This window comes from Bombus fervidus, chromosome 16 (genome assembly GCF_041682495.2).
Source record: "Bombus fervidus isolate BK054 chromosome 16, iyBomFerv1, whole genome shotgun sequence".
Classification (NCBI taxonomy): Eukaryota; Metazoa; Arthropoda; class Insecta; order Hymenoptera; family Apidae; genus Bombus; species Bombus fervidus.
This window is the reverse complement of record NC_091532.1, coordinates 5,132,971-5,149,502: the sequence shown is the minus strand read 5'-3', so window position 1 is coordinate 5,149,502 and position 16,532 is coordinate 5,132,971. Positions and strand designations below refer to the sequence as shown.

At 40.6% G+C, this 16,532-nt stretch overlaps 1 protein-coding gene and 1 long non-coding RNA gene across 2 annotated transcripts in view; one reads left to right on the top strand and one right to left on the bottom strand.

The window, feature by feature from the left end:
* Positions 1-16,532, bottom strand: part of LOC139995485 (uncharacterized) — a 99,119-nt gene that overhangs the window by 20,542 nt on the left and 62,045 nt on the right. The window lies entirely within an intron of this gene.
* Positions 664-14,858, top strand: LOC139995472 (sodium- and chloride-dependent GABA transporter 1). Its single transcript, XM_072019006.1, has 11 exons — positions 664-1,105; positions 4,632-4,937; positions 5,574-5,708; positions 5,780-5,908; positions 5,999-6,143; positions 6,419-6,790; positions 7,218-7,434; positions 8,011-8,163; positions 8,238-8,441; positions 9,014-9,184; positions 9,710-14,858. The coding sequence occupies exons 2-11, from the start codon at positions 4,637-4,639 to the stop codon at positions 9,845-9,847; spliced, it is 1,965 nt and encodes a 654-aa protein (XP_071875107.1). The 5' UTR covers positions 664-1,105; positions 4,632-4,636; the 3' UTR covers positions 9,848-14,858.

Below are 16,532 nucleotides of genomic sequence, written 5' to 3'. Positions count from 1 at the left end.
CTTATAAGAAAAATATACACGTAGTTCGTGTTGTTCGATGGTGCCTACGCACAAAGTATAATGCTGCGATACAGTGCGTTCTGGCAAATGGAATGTCCGGAAAACAACGTATATATAATAATATATACATTTAATCGTTCTGACGTATTTGTGAAAACTGTAGTTGGTCGGAACGCGCATTAAACCTAGCCCATCTTACTCGAATTCTTCTTCTTAGCCTATCAAAAATCTGTCTGCGATATCGTGCTCCTTATGAAAATGAGAAAATCAACGAATCTTACTTTGTAAACTCAAATTCTGCTGAACGCAATTAAAGAACCACGTTCTTACATACCGCGAGTATTTTGGCGCATTCAAATTTCTCAACGACGCACGAACATCCGCAGTCTACTGATCCGCGTTCTTTCCATCCTATGTTCAACTACAAACGACCAGACCGCGCGTAAATGCATAAAGCCGAAAGCCACCCCTACGTAATTTCGACGTACACGTCGAACATGTATCATCTATGATGTGTTCTCGCCAACCGGTTTGATTATTTACTGAATCTAAGGGTCTTGGGGGCTCAAAGCCCAGGGACAGCTTTGTTCCAGGCTTCTGGAGGGGGTGTTCGCGGCCGCGCATGCGTTTCAAAGGGATAACACTCCCCGTCTTGCGGCAAAGCATTATTCCGTAACGACATCCCTCGCAGGGTAGGTCGACACGAGGCACACTCTCTACGATCTGACGCGTAATAAAACCAGTTTCCAGGCGAAAGTGCGTCGTTCGCGTCGGTTGTCGTTTGTACAAACGATTTCCATCGGAAGCATTAACATCGGATAAACCAGATTTTGAGTATCTCGATTCTCGTGGACGGGAAGACCGAGGAGAAACTGTGGTCCACGACGCTGAGAGATCGGGCGTGAACGGATTGTTTTTCTCTGGAGACGTCGTACTCCGCTGCTGAACGGAGAGCTCCCGAGCATCGAGCAATATAAACGATCGATTGGAAGACGAATAATTCGAAGAATATACGAATTACGGAAGTTACGTGCGTGGCGAAGAAATTTCAGCCGATTCGAAAATCGTGGATCTCGTGGTTACCTTGAGATCTCGCAGCCTTCAGGTAAGATAAGTTGGCGCATCTTGTCTAATCTAATCTAATTTGCTAATACCGTAATTCGCCAAGGAACGCGCGAGCCTCGTATCGTTTTTTCACCATCTTCGCGAACAGATTTGTCTCTCCAGGTCCGTACGTTTTTCTTTTCAATCCCCCTCCCCGCTAACATCGTTTTTCAATAACGACGCGAAGATCGTGCCAATTATTCTGCCATGAAAATCAATGGAATCCACGATTACAACGTCGCGGATTACACCATCCCTCGCTGATCTAATACAGGATCTAAACAGAAATAGCAACGGCTGTAAAGAACGGAAGAGAATTTTGTAAAGAAACAAACAGTTAGAAGAATATACAAATCCACGTGTACAGCGTAACGTGACACGAAGCTGTTATTGATTTTGCGTTCAGCATCCGTAGCGCGCGCACGAGTATTTGTATACAAGCAGCAGCAGGCCGCGCGTGTACGCACACGTGTGTCGAACTCACGCACACACACTTACACCATACGTATGGTACAGCGTAGAAACACGCGTGACCACACGAATACAAATAGTTGCGCCTGCAGGACACACGGATGCGGGACACGTGTACATTTTCTCTATACAGTTCCTGTTTGCTCATTCTGAATCGGCAGGGTAGTGATAGGGGTAGTGGGACGCGCGTCACGCAGGAATCAACCCTTTCGAGGAAAGGGGGCGGGTTTTCATTGAGCCGCAGCCGGTTATCGCGGCCATCGTGCGACAGATCGCATTAGAAATAATCCGCTGAGATCGTCGACGATATACGGTTCAAGGGAAATCGACGAGAGAAATCAAATGATTTGGGTTAGATTCTACTTGTCGAATTTACAGTTTCGTTAGTTTCATTTCATTTCGTCATAGCCGTTTCGTGGGTGTTTTTATTGATACTTTCGTGTCACATGACACCGTTATGTTTGACGTAGCTAAGCGTATTTTATGCGTATCGAAGGGTTGGATATCACTCCCTAAGGGATGAGCAGTATAACGAGAACTGGATATCAAGGGATGGAGTAGCTGTTATCATTAGCGAAGCAAATATTAATCGAAGTATTATAGATGTTTTTTCACCACTGTGTATATAGGAATTCGAACGATACGACGCGTTATTTGCGCGCAAAATTTGTCTTAGCTGAACGTCATACGTCAAGAGCATCATCGTTGATGTATGACGCCATCGATCCAGCGCGAGATCCCGGCGTTCTTGTTCGATCAGGTTTCACTGAAAATTACCTACGAACGTTCCAACAACACACGACATTCCAATTTAGTTAGATTCATCGAATATCGTTGTAATTACAGCGGCAAACTATTCCGAAGGATTTTGAGCAACTGAATCAACGACCTACGTACGATCTCGTTAGTGGAAATAATTTCGAGTACGAACATGGAAACGCGGAGATTTGAATTTTATCGCTGAACCGAGCTATAATTCGCGCTTCGTCATTGCCAATTTGGTACGTTCGTCTGGCTGCATAAGTTTCATTCCCATCGACTGGTCATGTGAATGAAATGCCATTTAATGAGAATAAAGGTTACGCGTGACAGTGATAGAGTCGTAAATTGAGAGGTTTATCGGAATAGCCGTGTATAAACGTTGCATGCAACGTCGAAACACAAAATTCGATGTCGCGTGTGCTGAATCAGACGGATGGTAATTAAATCTATTATTTACGTATGTATTTACGTCCTGCTTTTGCTCGCGGCCAAGCAACGTGGAATATCTTGAATCGTGTACACGATTCGTCGACAACACAATTCGATTAACTTAATGAATTCTTTTCAAAGATTTACAAGCCTGATATAAACGTTGTTCCATTGAATCCTCGTTTCTATATCTTCTTTTTACGTTTATGTTATGTACGATATCTTTTAATCGACTTTTCGTTTCTATTCAACCCTTAATCAATCCTTATCAGTTAGAAGGATATATATATATATGCTTTATATATATACGTATCGCGCTTTTCCGTGTATAGCCGATATTCTTATATTTACGTTTCTATAAATGCACAGGAAATTCAGCTTGCAACGTTTATACGCGTTTCGTACAACGCAAACAGACGATATCGATTAAATAAAACCTTATTAACATATCGTTACCTTTTACACTAACTCAAACGCGTTATAAACGCGAGTTTTAGTCTCTAGCGTACTGACTTGTACGGCGTATCTACGTTGCGATACACAAGGTGATGCAATAATCTTTACTTATTTACTCGTGCTTGCAACCACTGTTGAAACGTGCAACGACGTAGATAGATCCGAATCAAAGCTTTTAACGTTGATTTCGATGCGAAGGTAAATGTAAATTCTCACGAGCGAAAGCACGCGTCCTAGAAAATTGATCAAGATTTTTTACGCCGCTCACGTATTCTTCGAAAATCACGCGTCGTTTCGCAAGGTTCCTTTATTTATTCATAGGATAATAAACATCGATTCCTCGTTAAACCATAAGAACACGAATACCCATTAGCTTCGATTTCTAGGAAGCGACGCGACGCAGTAACCAGATAACGCTGCGTTGTTTATCGACTGGAAATTGACTTTCGCGCGTTGACGAGAAAATTGTATAGATTATGCGGCCAAACTGGCAGAACGTTACAATGTTTACGTTGCAAATTGATCTACTACGTACGTTTGCATCCTGTAAACGATAAACGTTGAAACGTATGAATTTTAGCGTCTGTTTGCCGAAGGCAGACTAGACGAAATTCGTTTAAGCAAATATGACAAATATTATGTTTCATTTAGAAGGAACGATATTAGAGAAGAAAAATATTTTTCACGCTGGAATTATCGATCGGTCGAAATAACTCGGATTTTCGCTTTTATAGTTAAGAACGAACAAGCGTTTCTGCTAATATCGATGTCTATTTTCACAGAAAAAGAATCGCAATTGTACGTATGCTTATTTACTTTCATCGTATTTCGCTTTTAATTAACTATGCGGAAGATATTTTAGTACGCGTTCAAGTCGCCATTTGCAGCTTTAAATTTCTATGATAATACACGTGAACGAACGAAAGGAAATAGCGGGGAAATACGAATTAAAGTGAGCCGGAGCGCGAAAACCGTCCCATTTTTAGCTACAAAGGAGGATCGTTCGTTGCAAGAACTTGGAGACAGCGAAAGACGCTTCGCGTAAAGTAAAAAAAACTTCAAAGAGTCGTGAAACCGTATACCACCTACGCGCAACCTACCCTCGCGGAAACCGCGGAATTCGAAGCTGTAACTAAAAAAGCGATTACGTGTAGCAGCAATTACCGGAGAACGGCCACGAAGTAATCTCCAGGCGAAACTAACCTCGATTATGTCTCATAACTCGCGTGTTTCGCTATTGTCGCGTGTCACTCACGACGAAGATGGCTCGGCACGTGCAGGACACTTTTACGTAATCTCAGCTGCAATCACGATCAATTACGCGGAATTAGTCTACTGCTGTCGGTCTCCTGAACCACGTTCAAGGTCACGAGCATGCAAAACGACAAAGACGTATCGCGTGATTTCAGGAATTATGGCGGAGAAGATGTATTATTGGGGAGAGCAGAAAGATCAGGTCGATCCGGAGCAGACGTTCATAGAGTTCAAGGCGAAATCGGTTGGCTCGAGTAGACGAAGAGATCCGAGTCACGGTGCGCCAAAGACGATCGTTTCCGCGCCGCAGAACAGGGCGACGGAAGTGGAGGACCGAGAAGAGGACGCGGAACGCGGAGGTTGGGACAACAAGCTGGACTTTTTGTTCTCCTGCATCAGCGTTTCCGTGGGACTTGGAAACGTATGGAGGTTTCCGTATCTGTGTTACAAAAATGGCGGAGGTGAGTGTGAGAATTACCATAGCTTTTAGAACTCGGCTGTTTGAGTCGCGTTGGAGCGTTGCGTAAATGTCAAACGCGAAAGTTTGCTGGTCTGAAAAACGTTGAATCCGCTGTATCCGCGTCTCGTCGTATTAACGCGTCGACGTTGCTTTTCGGTATCTGCAGGGATTCGTCTATATCGGGTGGGTGGAAGAATTTTTACTCGTAAAATCTATCGCTAATATCGCCGGTAGCTTCGTGCAATTTCAACTTTTAATCGATGCTCGTAATTTTCGTAATATTCGAACGAACGAATAGATATGCAAATGATATAGTTGAGAACGCCGAGGGGACAGGGGTCGAGGTAACGACTCGATCGAACTCGCATTCGAGAAGATTATGAAATATGATTATCCATGTGGAATCCCGAGATTCGATCTTATGAAATTCCATGAATTATCTAGCATCTGCGATTTCCTGGAACTAGGGCAAAGCGCGATCGGGCGTATCCTAACGAGCAACTACGATTCATCTTTAACAATGACATATCGCGTCGATAGTCGCGTATTCCGCATTGCTCTATTGATCAAGCAAATGCCGATTCAACTTCAACTACAAATTCAAATTCAAAGTTTTAAGTTGAAATGCATATTCTAGGTGCTTTCCTAATCACGTATGGAATTGCCATGTTGTTTTGTGGGATTCCGATATTTTTCCAAGAGGTGGCTATTGGCCAGTACCTCGGGGCTGGCGGGATGACTCTGGTAGGACAATTGTGTCCTCTTCTGCAAGGTATTCTAAAATAAAATCACTTCTTTCTAACAGCCATCTTTCATTTTCATTCGAAAGATACTTTGGTTTAGGAGTCGGATACGCTACGATGACTATCGTGTTCTTTCTGGACGTGTATTACTGCATAATCATCGCTTGGACGCTTTTCTATCTCATAAGCACCTTCGCCAACATACCGAGCGTACCCTGGAGGGGTTGTGGTTGGTTAAACGATTAATAGCAATGGAATTTTTTACTCTTTCGAAAGAATTATTATTTACATTTCTACGTATTTCAACGATATTTTATAGAAAATTGGTGGAACACCGAAAATTGTTCCGACGGCCTGAGAAAGATCGACGAATCGTCCGATAGCTCGAATACCACGAATTCCACCTACGACAACTATACTCGAGCTGTTCCTCACCATACTACTCCGGTAGAGGAGTACTGGGAGTAAGCGAACTTTCGTAAATTTAAATCTATTAATCTGTTCGAGTAAAACATTCGATATAATTGTCTGTAACGTTAGAAAAGATCAAAGAAATCCACAAAAACATTTTTACGGCACAAAATTTACTTACTTAATGATGATAACAGTTTTCATTTTCTCGAAAAATCTATCACTCGACCGCAACGATTGGAATAAAGTGTGAGACTGTAGAGTAATAATCGTCGAAGGGTGTGAAACAACGATATATATGAATCTATGGCGTGTTCGACGATTTTAGACGAAGAGTCCTTGGCATCACTTCCGGCATCGAGAACATCGGTGGCATGCAATGGGAGCTGTTGGGTTCTCTGATCGTCGGCTGGCTGCTCGTTTACTTTATCATCAGACGGGGTCTGCATCAGAGCGGTAAGATCATCTGGTTTTCAGCCTTGTTCCCCTACGTGGTGCTTTTCATTCTTTTGGGAAGAGCGGTGACATTGGACGGCAGCTACGACGGCTTGCTGTACTACGTCACGCCGAGATGGTACGAATTGCTATCGCCTGGCCCGTGGATCGACGGCGCCACGCAAATTTTCTTCGCCTACAGTATCGGCACCGGGGCTCTGCCTGCTCTCGGATCGTACAACAAGTTCCACCACAATTGTTACAAGTAAGCGTCGCCACTCTTTATCTTATGGTAATTTATTTCTCACGGTTTCGGCGATTGTCTCGACGACTAACGGCCAGTTCAGAATTTTTCTCGCACGATCGCACGAAGTTCTACGTTCCGTGCAACTAAATTCATTGCCGTTGAATCGGTATTTCCGAATCGAACGTTTCGCCACAGAAGGCAATACATTTTAACCGATAGTAGCGACATTATGGAAAATTTCTTTGATTTTCCCTTCTGGACTTTATCGTCACAACGAGCGCGTTAAGGTAGGTCTATTCATATTCGAGCGTGTCGTTCGAACGAAAATAAAAAAGGAAATAAAAAAGAGAAAGAACGAAAATTACGAAACAAATCTATTTTAACGAAACGAATGTAAAACAAGTCAATCGCCGGACGTACCGAATGACGCGAGATTTCGTTTCAGAGACGCGCTGATCACGTGCATAGTCAACACGTTAACCTGTTTACTGGCTGGTTGCGTAACTTTCTCTATCTTGGGTCATATCGCTTTGGAGCAAGGCACGCAAGTGTCAGAAGTGGTGAAAAGCGGGCCAGGACTGGTATTCCTCACTTATCCAGAAGTGGTTTTGAAGTTGCCCGGTGCCTCGATGTGGGCCATCATCTTCTTCGTCATGCTACTTGTAAGTAGCATGCACTCGACTTAGCCGAACGATCGCACTCCGCTTCTTCTATGATCAATGTCTGTTTATCGGAATCGATTACATTCTATGTACTACTTTAGCGTGAATCTAGGTCCTCGAGTTCGACTCGTTTCATCGTTCCAGCCGCTTTCATTTTCCAACGCGATTAAAGTCCGCTTTTCTTTTCTTTCGCGATAATTATAGTTTTATGTTAATCTATGGTTGAAGTTGATTTAACTCCTTCGTCTTTTTAATTGGAATACGTATTTTTTTATATATATGTACACACTATTTTTGAAGCGACATGCTTTTCTTGTGCGATAAGTTTCTCCGTGAATATAAATATCGTATGTTGTGTATCTCCTTTTGGAATAATTTTCCAGCTGGTGATGAAATTAGGTCGAATCGCAGGACGTCGCAAGATGCGTGTTTCACGTGTTTTGAGGCAATCGTTGCTGCGTTGTTCGATCAATGAGCTCGGCCAGCGGAGGATCGTAGATCCAATTTATCAACTAGTTAATTACTCCTATCCGAGAACACGGCGAAAATAACATGGTTTTCCATTTTCTCTGACAGATACTGGGCATCGATAGCGAATTCTGTATCGTGGAATCCTTCATCACCGGAGTCGTTGACAACTGGCCGGAACTTCTTCGTCCCCATAGGAAGAAGTTCACCGTCGCAATCTGCTGTCTCATGTTCCTCTTGGGTCTTCCCATGGTGACCAACGTTAGCATCGACGCTCGACCATTTCTCGAATTTATATTTATTCGAAATATTTGAAAAATTCTTTACCATTTCAGGGTGGAGTCTACATATTCCAATTGATGGACTTTTATTCGGCGAGCGGAATGTCGATTTTGTGGGTCTGTTTCTTCCAAACGATCGCGATATCCTGGATCTTCGGTGCGAAGAAGTTCTGCGACTGCATTCATCAGATGATGGGCGTACGACTGAACAAATTTTGGTACATATGCTGGGTGGTGTTCGCGCCAGTGATTATGGCTGTGAGTATCGTGTTTGTATCATGGAGAAAAAATTGTAAAACAACATGAAAGATTCTCCTCTTTCGAACGGTTCTTCTTCGATCGTCCGGAGGTAGAAGAAAGCGACCGAACGCGAGACGGAGATTGAATTTTCTCGTACAAATGTAGAACGATTTGAAAAGACCGATCTGCGAAAGGCTTGACGAATGATCGTTAATTTCTCGCGCTCTGTCTACGAAGAACAGCCTAATCGATCAGATAGTAATCTTCTCGAAGGTAGATGACAGGGCTATTTATCTCGTCGTCCTGGCGCAATATCACGCATTTCTATGCTCCATCGATTTTACGCTTAATGATCTCGTCTCAACATTGCAAACGTATCTCGATAAGATCGATTCGCGAGCGAGAATTAATTAAATTGTCGAGATTAATAGCTTCGTCTCTTGCTATCTATCTAGATAACTGTAAGGACGAGGCCTGTAAGAAAAGAAGCTGCTTCTGCGGATCGTGTTTCAAGTCGAGATACAAGTGTAAACTCGAATTCGAAAATGCCAACTGCGACGTTCGACTCGTCAACGTTTCTTCTTTTCCAGTTCATCTTCGTGTTCCAATGCGTGCAGTACAAGCCCTTGAAATACGGAAATAGTTACGAGTATCCAACATGGGCGGAAATCGTGGGTGTCTGTCTCAGCTTGTCATCGATGATCTGGATACCGGGTTACGCTCTTTACTACGTCATCGTTACTCCAGGATCCATCAAGGAGGTGAAACATTAGTATTAGGTTGTCCGGAAAATGTCTTTCTTTCGCAAACGTGTTTTTTTTTTTACAACAGTGCACCTTCGTACAAACGTGAAACTAAGAACAGAAGAAAATGGATCGTACGTAATTCGGCAAAATAATAAAAAAACAAAGAACGTCGTGCGTCTATTATTTTCTCATAAAACGAAAGAAACTTTTCGGACAGTAATATTTTTTTAGCAAACGTATCGATCTTTGTCAATGGAGATAAAATTCTTTTATTCGATGGAATCTTTTTCAACATTGAACGAAACTGAAATAAGTCGAGAACATAGAAAATACGAGCAACGTTTAAAATTCGGAAACGCAAATCTTTTTCCAGATTCGTTACAAATCTCGGCATTATGCCGTTTCAATCGGGCCACTTAGTCTGTAATTGGTACCGTTGTTAAAAGTTGTAATCGGCTTTGTTCGCGATTCTTTTATTCAATTTCTAGTAATTTGAAGATCCGTTTTTTAGTATCAACACATGCACGTGATAATTTTCAGAATATCCTGAAGGGTTTGAAGCCGAACATAAAGACGCATCCGAAGTTACCAAAGGGCGAGAAATCAGCGGTGATACCAATGTCAGAGAGCAGCGCCGGATTAATCACCAAGAACAATAGTTTCCTAAGTCAAACATGATCGCCGTAAACGGCTTTCTTATTCCCTGTCATAGGTTGTAATTACCGTAAGTGTAGTATTTTTAACAGAATCTCAAAATCGAAATATGTGTCGAACACGCAGAGCAGCTCGACTTAGTCTCGTGGTTTAATTGGAGACACTGTTGGAAGGTATCCGCAGACCGACCGACATTAAGAAAATTACTACGGTGACAGTGCACGATAGAGCGAGCGTAATTAGTGCGAGCGTAATTCGAGCGACTGCTGCAATCAAAATACTGGCCTCGTTTCTTCTACATGATATATTTAAACGATACTGATACCACGTAAAAAGAAGAGCTATTTAGAAAACTGGGAGAGAGAGAGAGAGAGGGAGAGAGCGAAGAAGAGTTGAACACAAAATCTAGAGTATATTACGATAGTAGCAGATATCGTTAGTTTTCGGATAGCTATCGAAGATAAGTCGAAGAGGTGTGTATATTTTTCTATCGCGATTTTCAATCGCGATGCTCCCACAAACGATTATTAAACGCGAGAAACGTAATTTATTTCATAGTCTGGTTCTTTTCTTCTTTTTTTTTTTCGCGCGAGGAAACGAGAGATTAAAAATAAAGCTTGAATCTTTGCCTTGTAATATCAAACTAGAGACAGGTTACGGATCATAAACGAAGTCCGACAAAAACAGATTTTACTTTTTTATTTTTTGTAACGAGGCTTAATCGAAACGCTAATTTTAACTTTAACTTTTTAAACTGAAAACTACGCGAGTGATTTGAATTTAAAAAAATGAAGATCGTAACACTGATTTAAATAGGTACGAAAGGAAAGCACAAGGCAAAGGGTTGATCAAACCGACGTGCAAAAAGAAACGTCGAGACGTGAAATAATTTTTGGAGGAGCCATTGTATTTTTATTCAGCGGACGAACGTTTTGAAACTTTGAAAATCGATTTGAAAGTCTCGATCGTAAGATGAATTCTAATGATGATTACGAAAGAAATAGTTCGACGTGTCTCTCATAAAAAGATACGTGTTTTTTTTCTTTTTTTTTTTTTTATTTAGATCGATCGATATTTGCGGATTTAAAACGTTCGTTTATTTTTTCTAAGATGTTGTTTAATACGCGAGTTTCGCTCAACGGAAGTTTTACGAGATTGAATTTACGCGAACCGATTTCTACCAAAATTTCTACCAGCATTTTTATTAGTTGACGGACGCTTGTTTTTCGGAACGCACGAAGAAATTCTTGCGAACGACGCGGTTCGTCAGATCGTTAGAACAGTTAAAGATTAAATTGCAGATAATAAAATTTGTGCCTCAACGCTGACACCGTTGCGACCAGTTTTTTAAATGGAAAAAATTTTAACGACACGTTAGATCTATTGGAAAATTCTGCCGTCTTTCGCCTTTTTTACCCGAAATTTTCTTACGAACTTTACATATTCAAATCGATGTTAATTATAAAAAGTTAGCCACCTCTGACAAATTTATTTCTACACGTTTTCCTTCTACGTTCTGATTAAAGTCGATAAAGGGAAGTTTGTGATATATCGTAGCATAAAAACGAGACAGAATTTTTCGACGGAGATTCCACGAAAAGAGGATTTTTCGACTAAAACCGATCGAGTTGATCACAGGACAGAAACGTGCCTCGCAGAAACCGTTGGTACCGTAATCCCTAAAAGCTGTCGAGTTAGAAACAAACGATTACATTTACAGATTTCACGATCAATTCGTAGAAGATGGAAAACCGAGATTAATATTTAGTAACTGTTTGTTCGACGAAGATGTTCGAATTTAGGTAGAAACTCCTTGTTACCTGATTCTTTTAACGAAGAAATCAAAGCTTTGTTTCGATCGCAGTGGTTTCATACGAAGGTTCGTAATTCCAAGATATAAGTGTAAGATAAAAGTATATATAACTAGTTTTATTGAAGAATATATAAGGATTTATCGATATATGATCCTAAAGTTACTATAAGAGCTATTTCAATATTGATTATTCGAGACACTGTTACTTGCATTAATAGTATATTTTTTGCGAATGAAATTCGAACGACCAATTAATAGTATTCAAACAAACGAGAAAGAGTATAATATCGTTTCGAACGAATGACGAGTTTGAAAATATTATCGAAATCGATCTACAAATTTGTATATACAGAGTGAGTCGAACGTCGATCGTACGATACATACGTATACTTTTATTAAAATCCTGCATCCGCCTATTCGTAGACTTTTTACACGACCCGTACTTATGGGTGCATGTATTAAGTTCAATTTAAATAGCGCGTACAACGTTTTCGAAACCAAGTTATCGGAAAGGTCAACGTTTAATAATAAATGTTTGAGTTGTTTGCCCGTGCAATTTATGCATGCTTGGTTTCCAATTAATAATTGCCAGCTATGAACATTCGATTCTATGTTCTCAGTTATGCAGTATCGGTTATAATTATTTAAATATGCCAAAATTAACTCGTCTAATCTGTTACCGAATTAGCTGCGAATAATATTCGCTTTATAGGACAAATGTAACGCATCGACGAAGCTCGTATAGTATCGAACGAACTAAATCGCGTGTCCCTGAATATTTTTTACCCATTTCGAGTCCAACCTTGCATTCGTCAAAGACACGATTAGATCGTTGACTCACGCTGTATATAAATAAAAAGTCACGTTTTGGCAAAACTGGATGTTTCAGGATTTATTTGGTTGGCGAACATGAGCAATAAAGATACTCGTAACGCAACGTTACAAGTTTGAAAACAGGCCTAAGTAATAGTTCTGTCGTTTAAATCGTTTACACGCGATCGCTTTGCGCCCTATTTAAACGAGTTTTAACAGTTGTTGATGTTGTACGATATCGAGAGATCGTCCGAAAGCTTTATACGACGTTCGTTTATGTATATTTTATTGTCGCATTGTTACGACGCGAGTGACATTGTAATAGCGAGCTAAGGATGCTGCAAGTCCACGTGGTTCAATATTTTCCACGATGACCGCGCGTTGTCATCGTTTCGTTACATGTATACTTTTGTACAGAAAGCTACGAAGCCGTTTATTTTTGCGATAGTTTAGTGGACTGCGTGTATTTCTGTGTAAACTGAACGGATTAGAAGCAACAGGATGCGAAGATACACCGCGCATTTCCAGATGTTTTTCAGCATAAAATGACATGTCGATGAATCGATAACGGATAAATCGTCGATTAAATTTACAATCTGAAAAATACAAAAGGGAAACGATATACATGACGCAGAAATTTAACGGGAAGAGGATATTATTTCTAAAAATTGTCGAAATAATAATATCGCTGACGAAAGTCTTGGCGTATGTCCGAAATTAAAAATAAGCAGAAACGCGTAAAGAATATTTCGAAGAGAAACGTTTCGATCGAAAAACTGGCGTCAGACTATCGGTCGATACGTGGGTTAGGAAGATTTTGGTGGAACCGGTAAACGGAATTACAAGAGATTAATCGCAACGCGTCGAATCGCCCGACTCGGCACACCATAAACAACGTAAATCAGCTTAAACGAAAACAATGGAGTATCACGGGTTCATTGGAATTTAGTAACGGCCCTCGTTCGTCTAATCTCGTTCATTGATCAACCGAACGATTAGCCGAGCATAGAGCAATTCACCGAGTGAATGACCGCTAATTACCGTCGCGTTAATCAATATATGTACTTTTGATCGTTTCTCTGCGGATTAAGCTGTACGCGATGCGTGACAAGTATTCCCATGCACGAATCAACAGCTGACACAGATATCCAGGGTGCGTCGCAAACTCAACCGAAACGAACAGAATCGTATCGCCTCGACATCGACGTTCCGTTTCGTGCCAATACGTTTCGGCCCGTAAATGCCATATGCGCGCGTTTGTATACTATCGACGAAAAGTTTCAAAGCAGCGGATCTTGTTTATTTTCTTCGCTCCATTTGTATTGAATTTCACTTTACCTTTGTCACTTATATTTATAGTAATCCTTGCCTTCCGGTTTAGCATCGTAACTTCCGGCTTATGTCGTATTTATTTATCGCTACGTTGCGAATTAATCCACTCGTTTATACAGATATAACTTAACATTTTATTCGAATATATCGGAAAGAAATATATTCGCGGTGTTGCCTCGTTGATCGATCGTATTGTATCCATCTATGTTACATACTTCGTCGTTTTATCTATTTATTGTAGCATATAAAATTAGCGATAAGTTACATTTGTCGTTAGCGCGAAGAACGCGTTTAGTTTATCATGTTGTTTACCTTTGCAGAGTCAAGTTGCTTCCAAACTTTCAGTGGGTAGTGTACGTAATCGTTTATAATAGGCTCGTTGCGCTGCGAACGATAGAATACGCCATGGAAGCTTGTACCAGCGTGCGAACTCGGTTAATTACCCAATGCGAATTAGCCGTTTAACAAAGGATAGGTTAAGCATCGAGGAGATTAAATGCGAAGGGGAACAACAACGCGGAGATATCATTTTAGCACAAGATCACTTCGTTTGCCATTTTTCTCAAATCCTTTCATCGCGTGCAAACATTTGTCTTTCGATGGTTTTGAGTATCGTTTCGTTCGGTGCTTTTTTGAACGGTCTTTTTCACCTTTGTATGTTTCGTATCTTTTACGTATCGGTTTTTTGCCGAGCGGTTGATTTTTCAAGATCGCGTCATAACTCGCGGTTGCCTGAATTCGGTGTTTACCGTTCCAGTAATTAGGTCAGCATAAATTGATAATACGGTATTTTTGACATCTTTTTATCTACTCAAATGTTCAGAATTTTTCATATCTTTTATTTCGTTCAAATAATCGTTGCCACCTTACGATGAAAAAATTGCAAATTGCACCTCTTCGCATCTTATCCTTGCAACCATTCTGATTACTGCGACAAGAAATTCAATCGAAATTTCCCGTTTTACCTTCGAATGGAATATATTGGAGAATTCAATTATTTACATATGTGCGAAGAAATGGAATCTGTCTCGAAACAGTATTGTTTTGTAAGCGAAAATTAAATGTATCTACAATGGACACGTGTTTCATTTATTGTAATTCGTTTTGACAAGCTGCCGGCGATGATCCTCATACAAATTTTTCCCTTTGTTATATTTCACTTCTCTTTCGTTTTATTTGTCAGTCGAACGTTTAATTTGCAAAATCAGTGGAAGGAATCATTGCGAGAACAAAATACTCGCAACGAATTAATAAAATTACCCGAAACCAGAACGATATCGATGCATGTTAAGTTTTTCCTCCTACGAACATCGTTTTCTACGAATTTACATATGTATAACGTTACCCATCTGAGAACCACAGGGGAAAGATACGACGAGTCATTCTTTTTTTTCTTTTTCATGCATGAGGGTAATTTTAAAATTCAGTAGCTCGTGAACCAGTCGTATATCACCGAAACCATCTTTTTGTCGATTTAGTCGAGGTTCTGCCGAAGAACATTCGCGTCAAAAATATTGATTTATGTACAGGATGTTTCATAAGAAACGATCAATATTTAAATGACGGATTCAGCATCTAAAAAGCACGAAAAGGTTCGTATCAACGTGCGTCCTATTTGATCTCGTTTACAAGATACATACCGAGTTTTGCGTGTTATCTCGTATCCGATTATTAGCTTCACAGCAGATGCTCAAAACGACTCGCTCGCGTCTGAACGCGTGCATGGAGAAATCTTGCTATCGATGTGGTGACTCTTTCAATGTCCACAGAACTTGCTTGAATTTGTTGCAAACCTTGTTCAATTTTATGATGTTTCGGCCAGATGTTTCGATGCTTTCGGTACACGTTGAGTATACAGTGCATCTCGAGTATTCGTACAAATAAAAATCCAACGGATGCGTTAAAATGTACGGACGTGAGTTCTCGTACGAAGGTAAGTCAGATACGAAATGATAAAATACAAAACTCGTTATGTCTCGTAAACAGGATCAGATAGTCAACATAAGGTCGATACGATCTTTTCTATCGTATTTGAGAGCTGAGTCGAAAGTATTGCTCGCATATTATGAAACAGCCTGTATATAAATCAATGTTTTTGACGAAAATATTCTTCAAGAGTATGCGAACTAAATGGATGAAAGGGTCGATTTTACCAAATCGTTTTGGCGATCGGTTTATTTGTAAAAACACGTCGATACGAATATTTTTTTATTGTTTTTTACACGCCGAGTCTGATGTCTCTTAAACATTGACCGCTTATTACGAGACACCCTGCATAGAAGATGCACACTTTTGACGAGGCCAAATATACAAGTTGCCAAAGCGAACCCCTTAAACCCCAAATAACATAAAAATCGGAAAACCAACAGAATTATACCTACCGTGCTTCTCTGCTGTAAAATCTTCACATATTATCTTCGAGACGAACAAACATGTCGTTACCAGATGAACCTTTACGTATTTATTATCGACGAAATCGATATTCCTCGAGTTCGCTAAATTATTACGCGGAAAATTTTCGTCACAGACGGGACCGAAAAACAAGCTTCATAAAATTTGGGAACCTTGCGAGTGAACGCGTGACCGGATAACAGGATCAGTGTGAATGGAGGAGGACCCGTGAACGAATGACTGGGATTTATTTGCCGTTAGAAAAATTGATACAGTCTGTCGCCATCATAGCCGGCGCACACTTTATCCCCGGCGTGTCCGTGAAAAATTCAAAGCGCGCTTCGCGAAAGAGAACGACCT

Excerpts from the sequence above, each read along its gene's own strand:
- LOC139995472 (XM_072019006.1), top strand. The coding sequence starts at position 4,637 with ATGGCGGAGAAGATGTATTATTGGGGAGAGCAGAAAGATCAGGTCGAT. Across the intron at positions 5,909-5,998 it reads CGTACCCTGGAGGGGTTGTG|AAAATTGGTGGAACACCGAA; the intron begins GTTGGTTAAACG and ends GATATTTTATAG. Across the intron at positions 7,435-8,010 it reads TCTTCTTCGTCATGCTACTT|ATACTGGGCATCGATAGCGA; the intron begins GTAAGTAGCATG and ends TTTCTCTGACAG.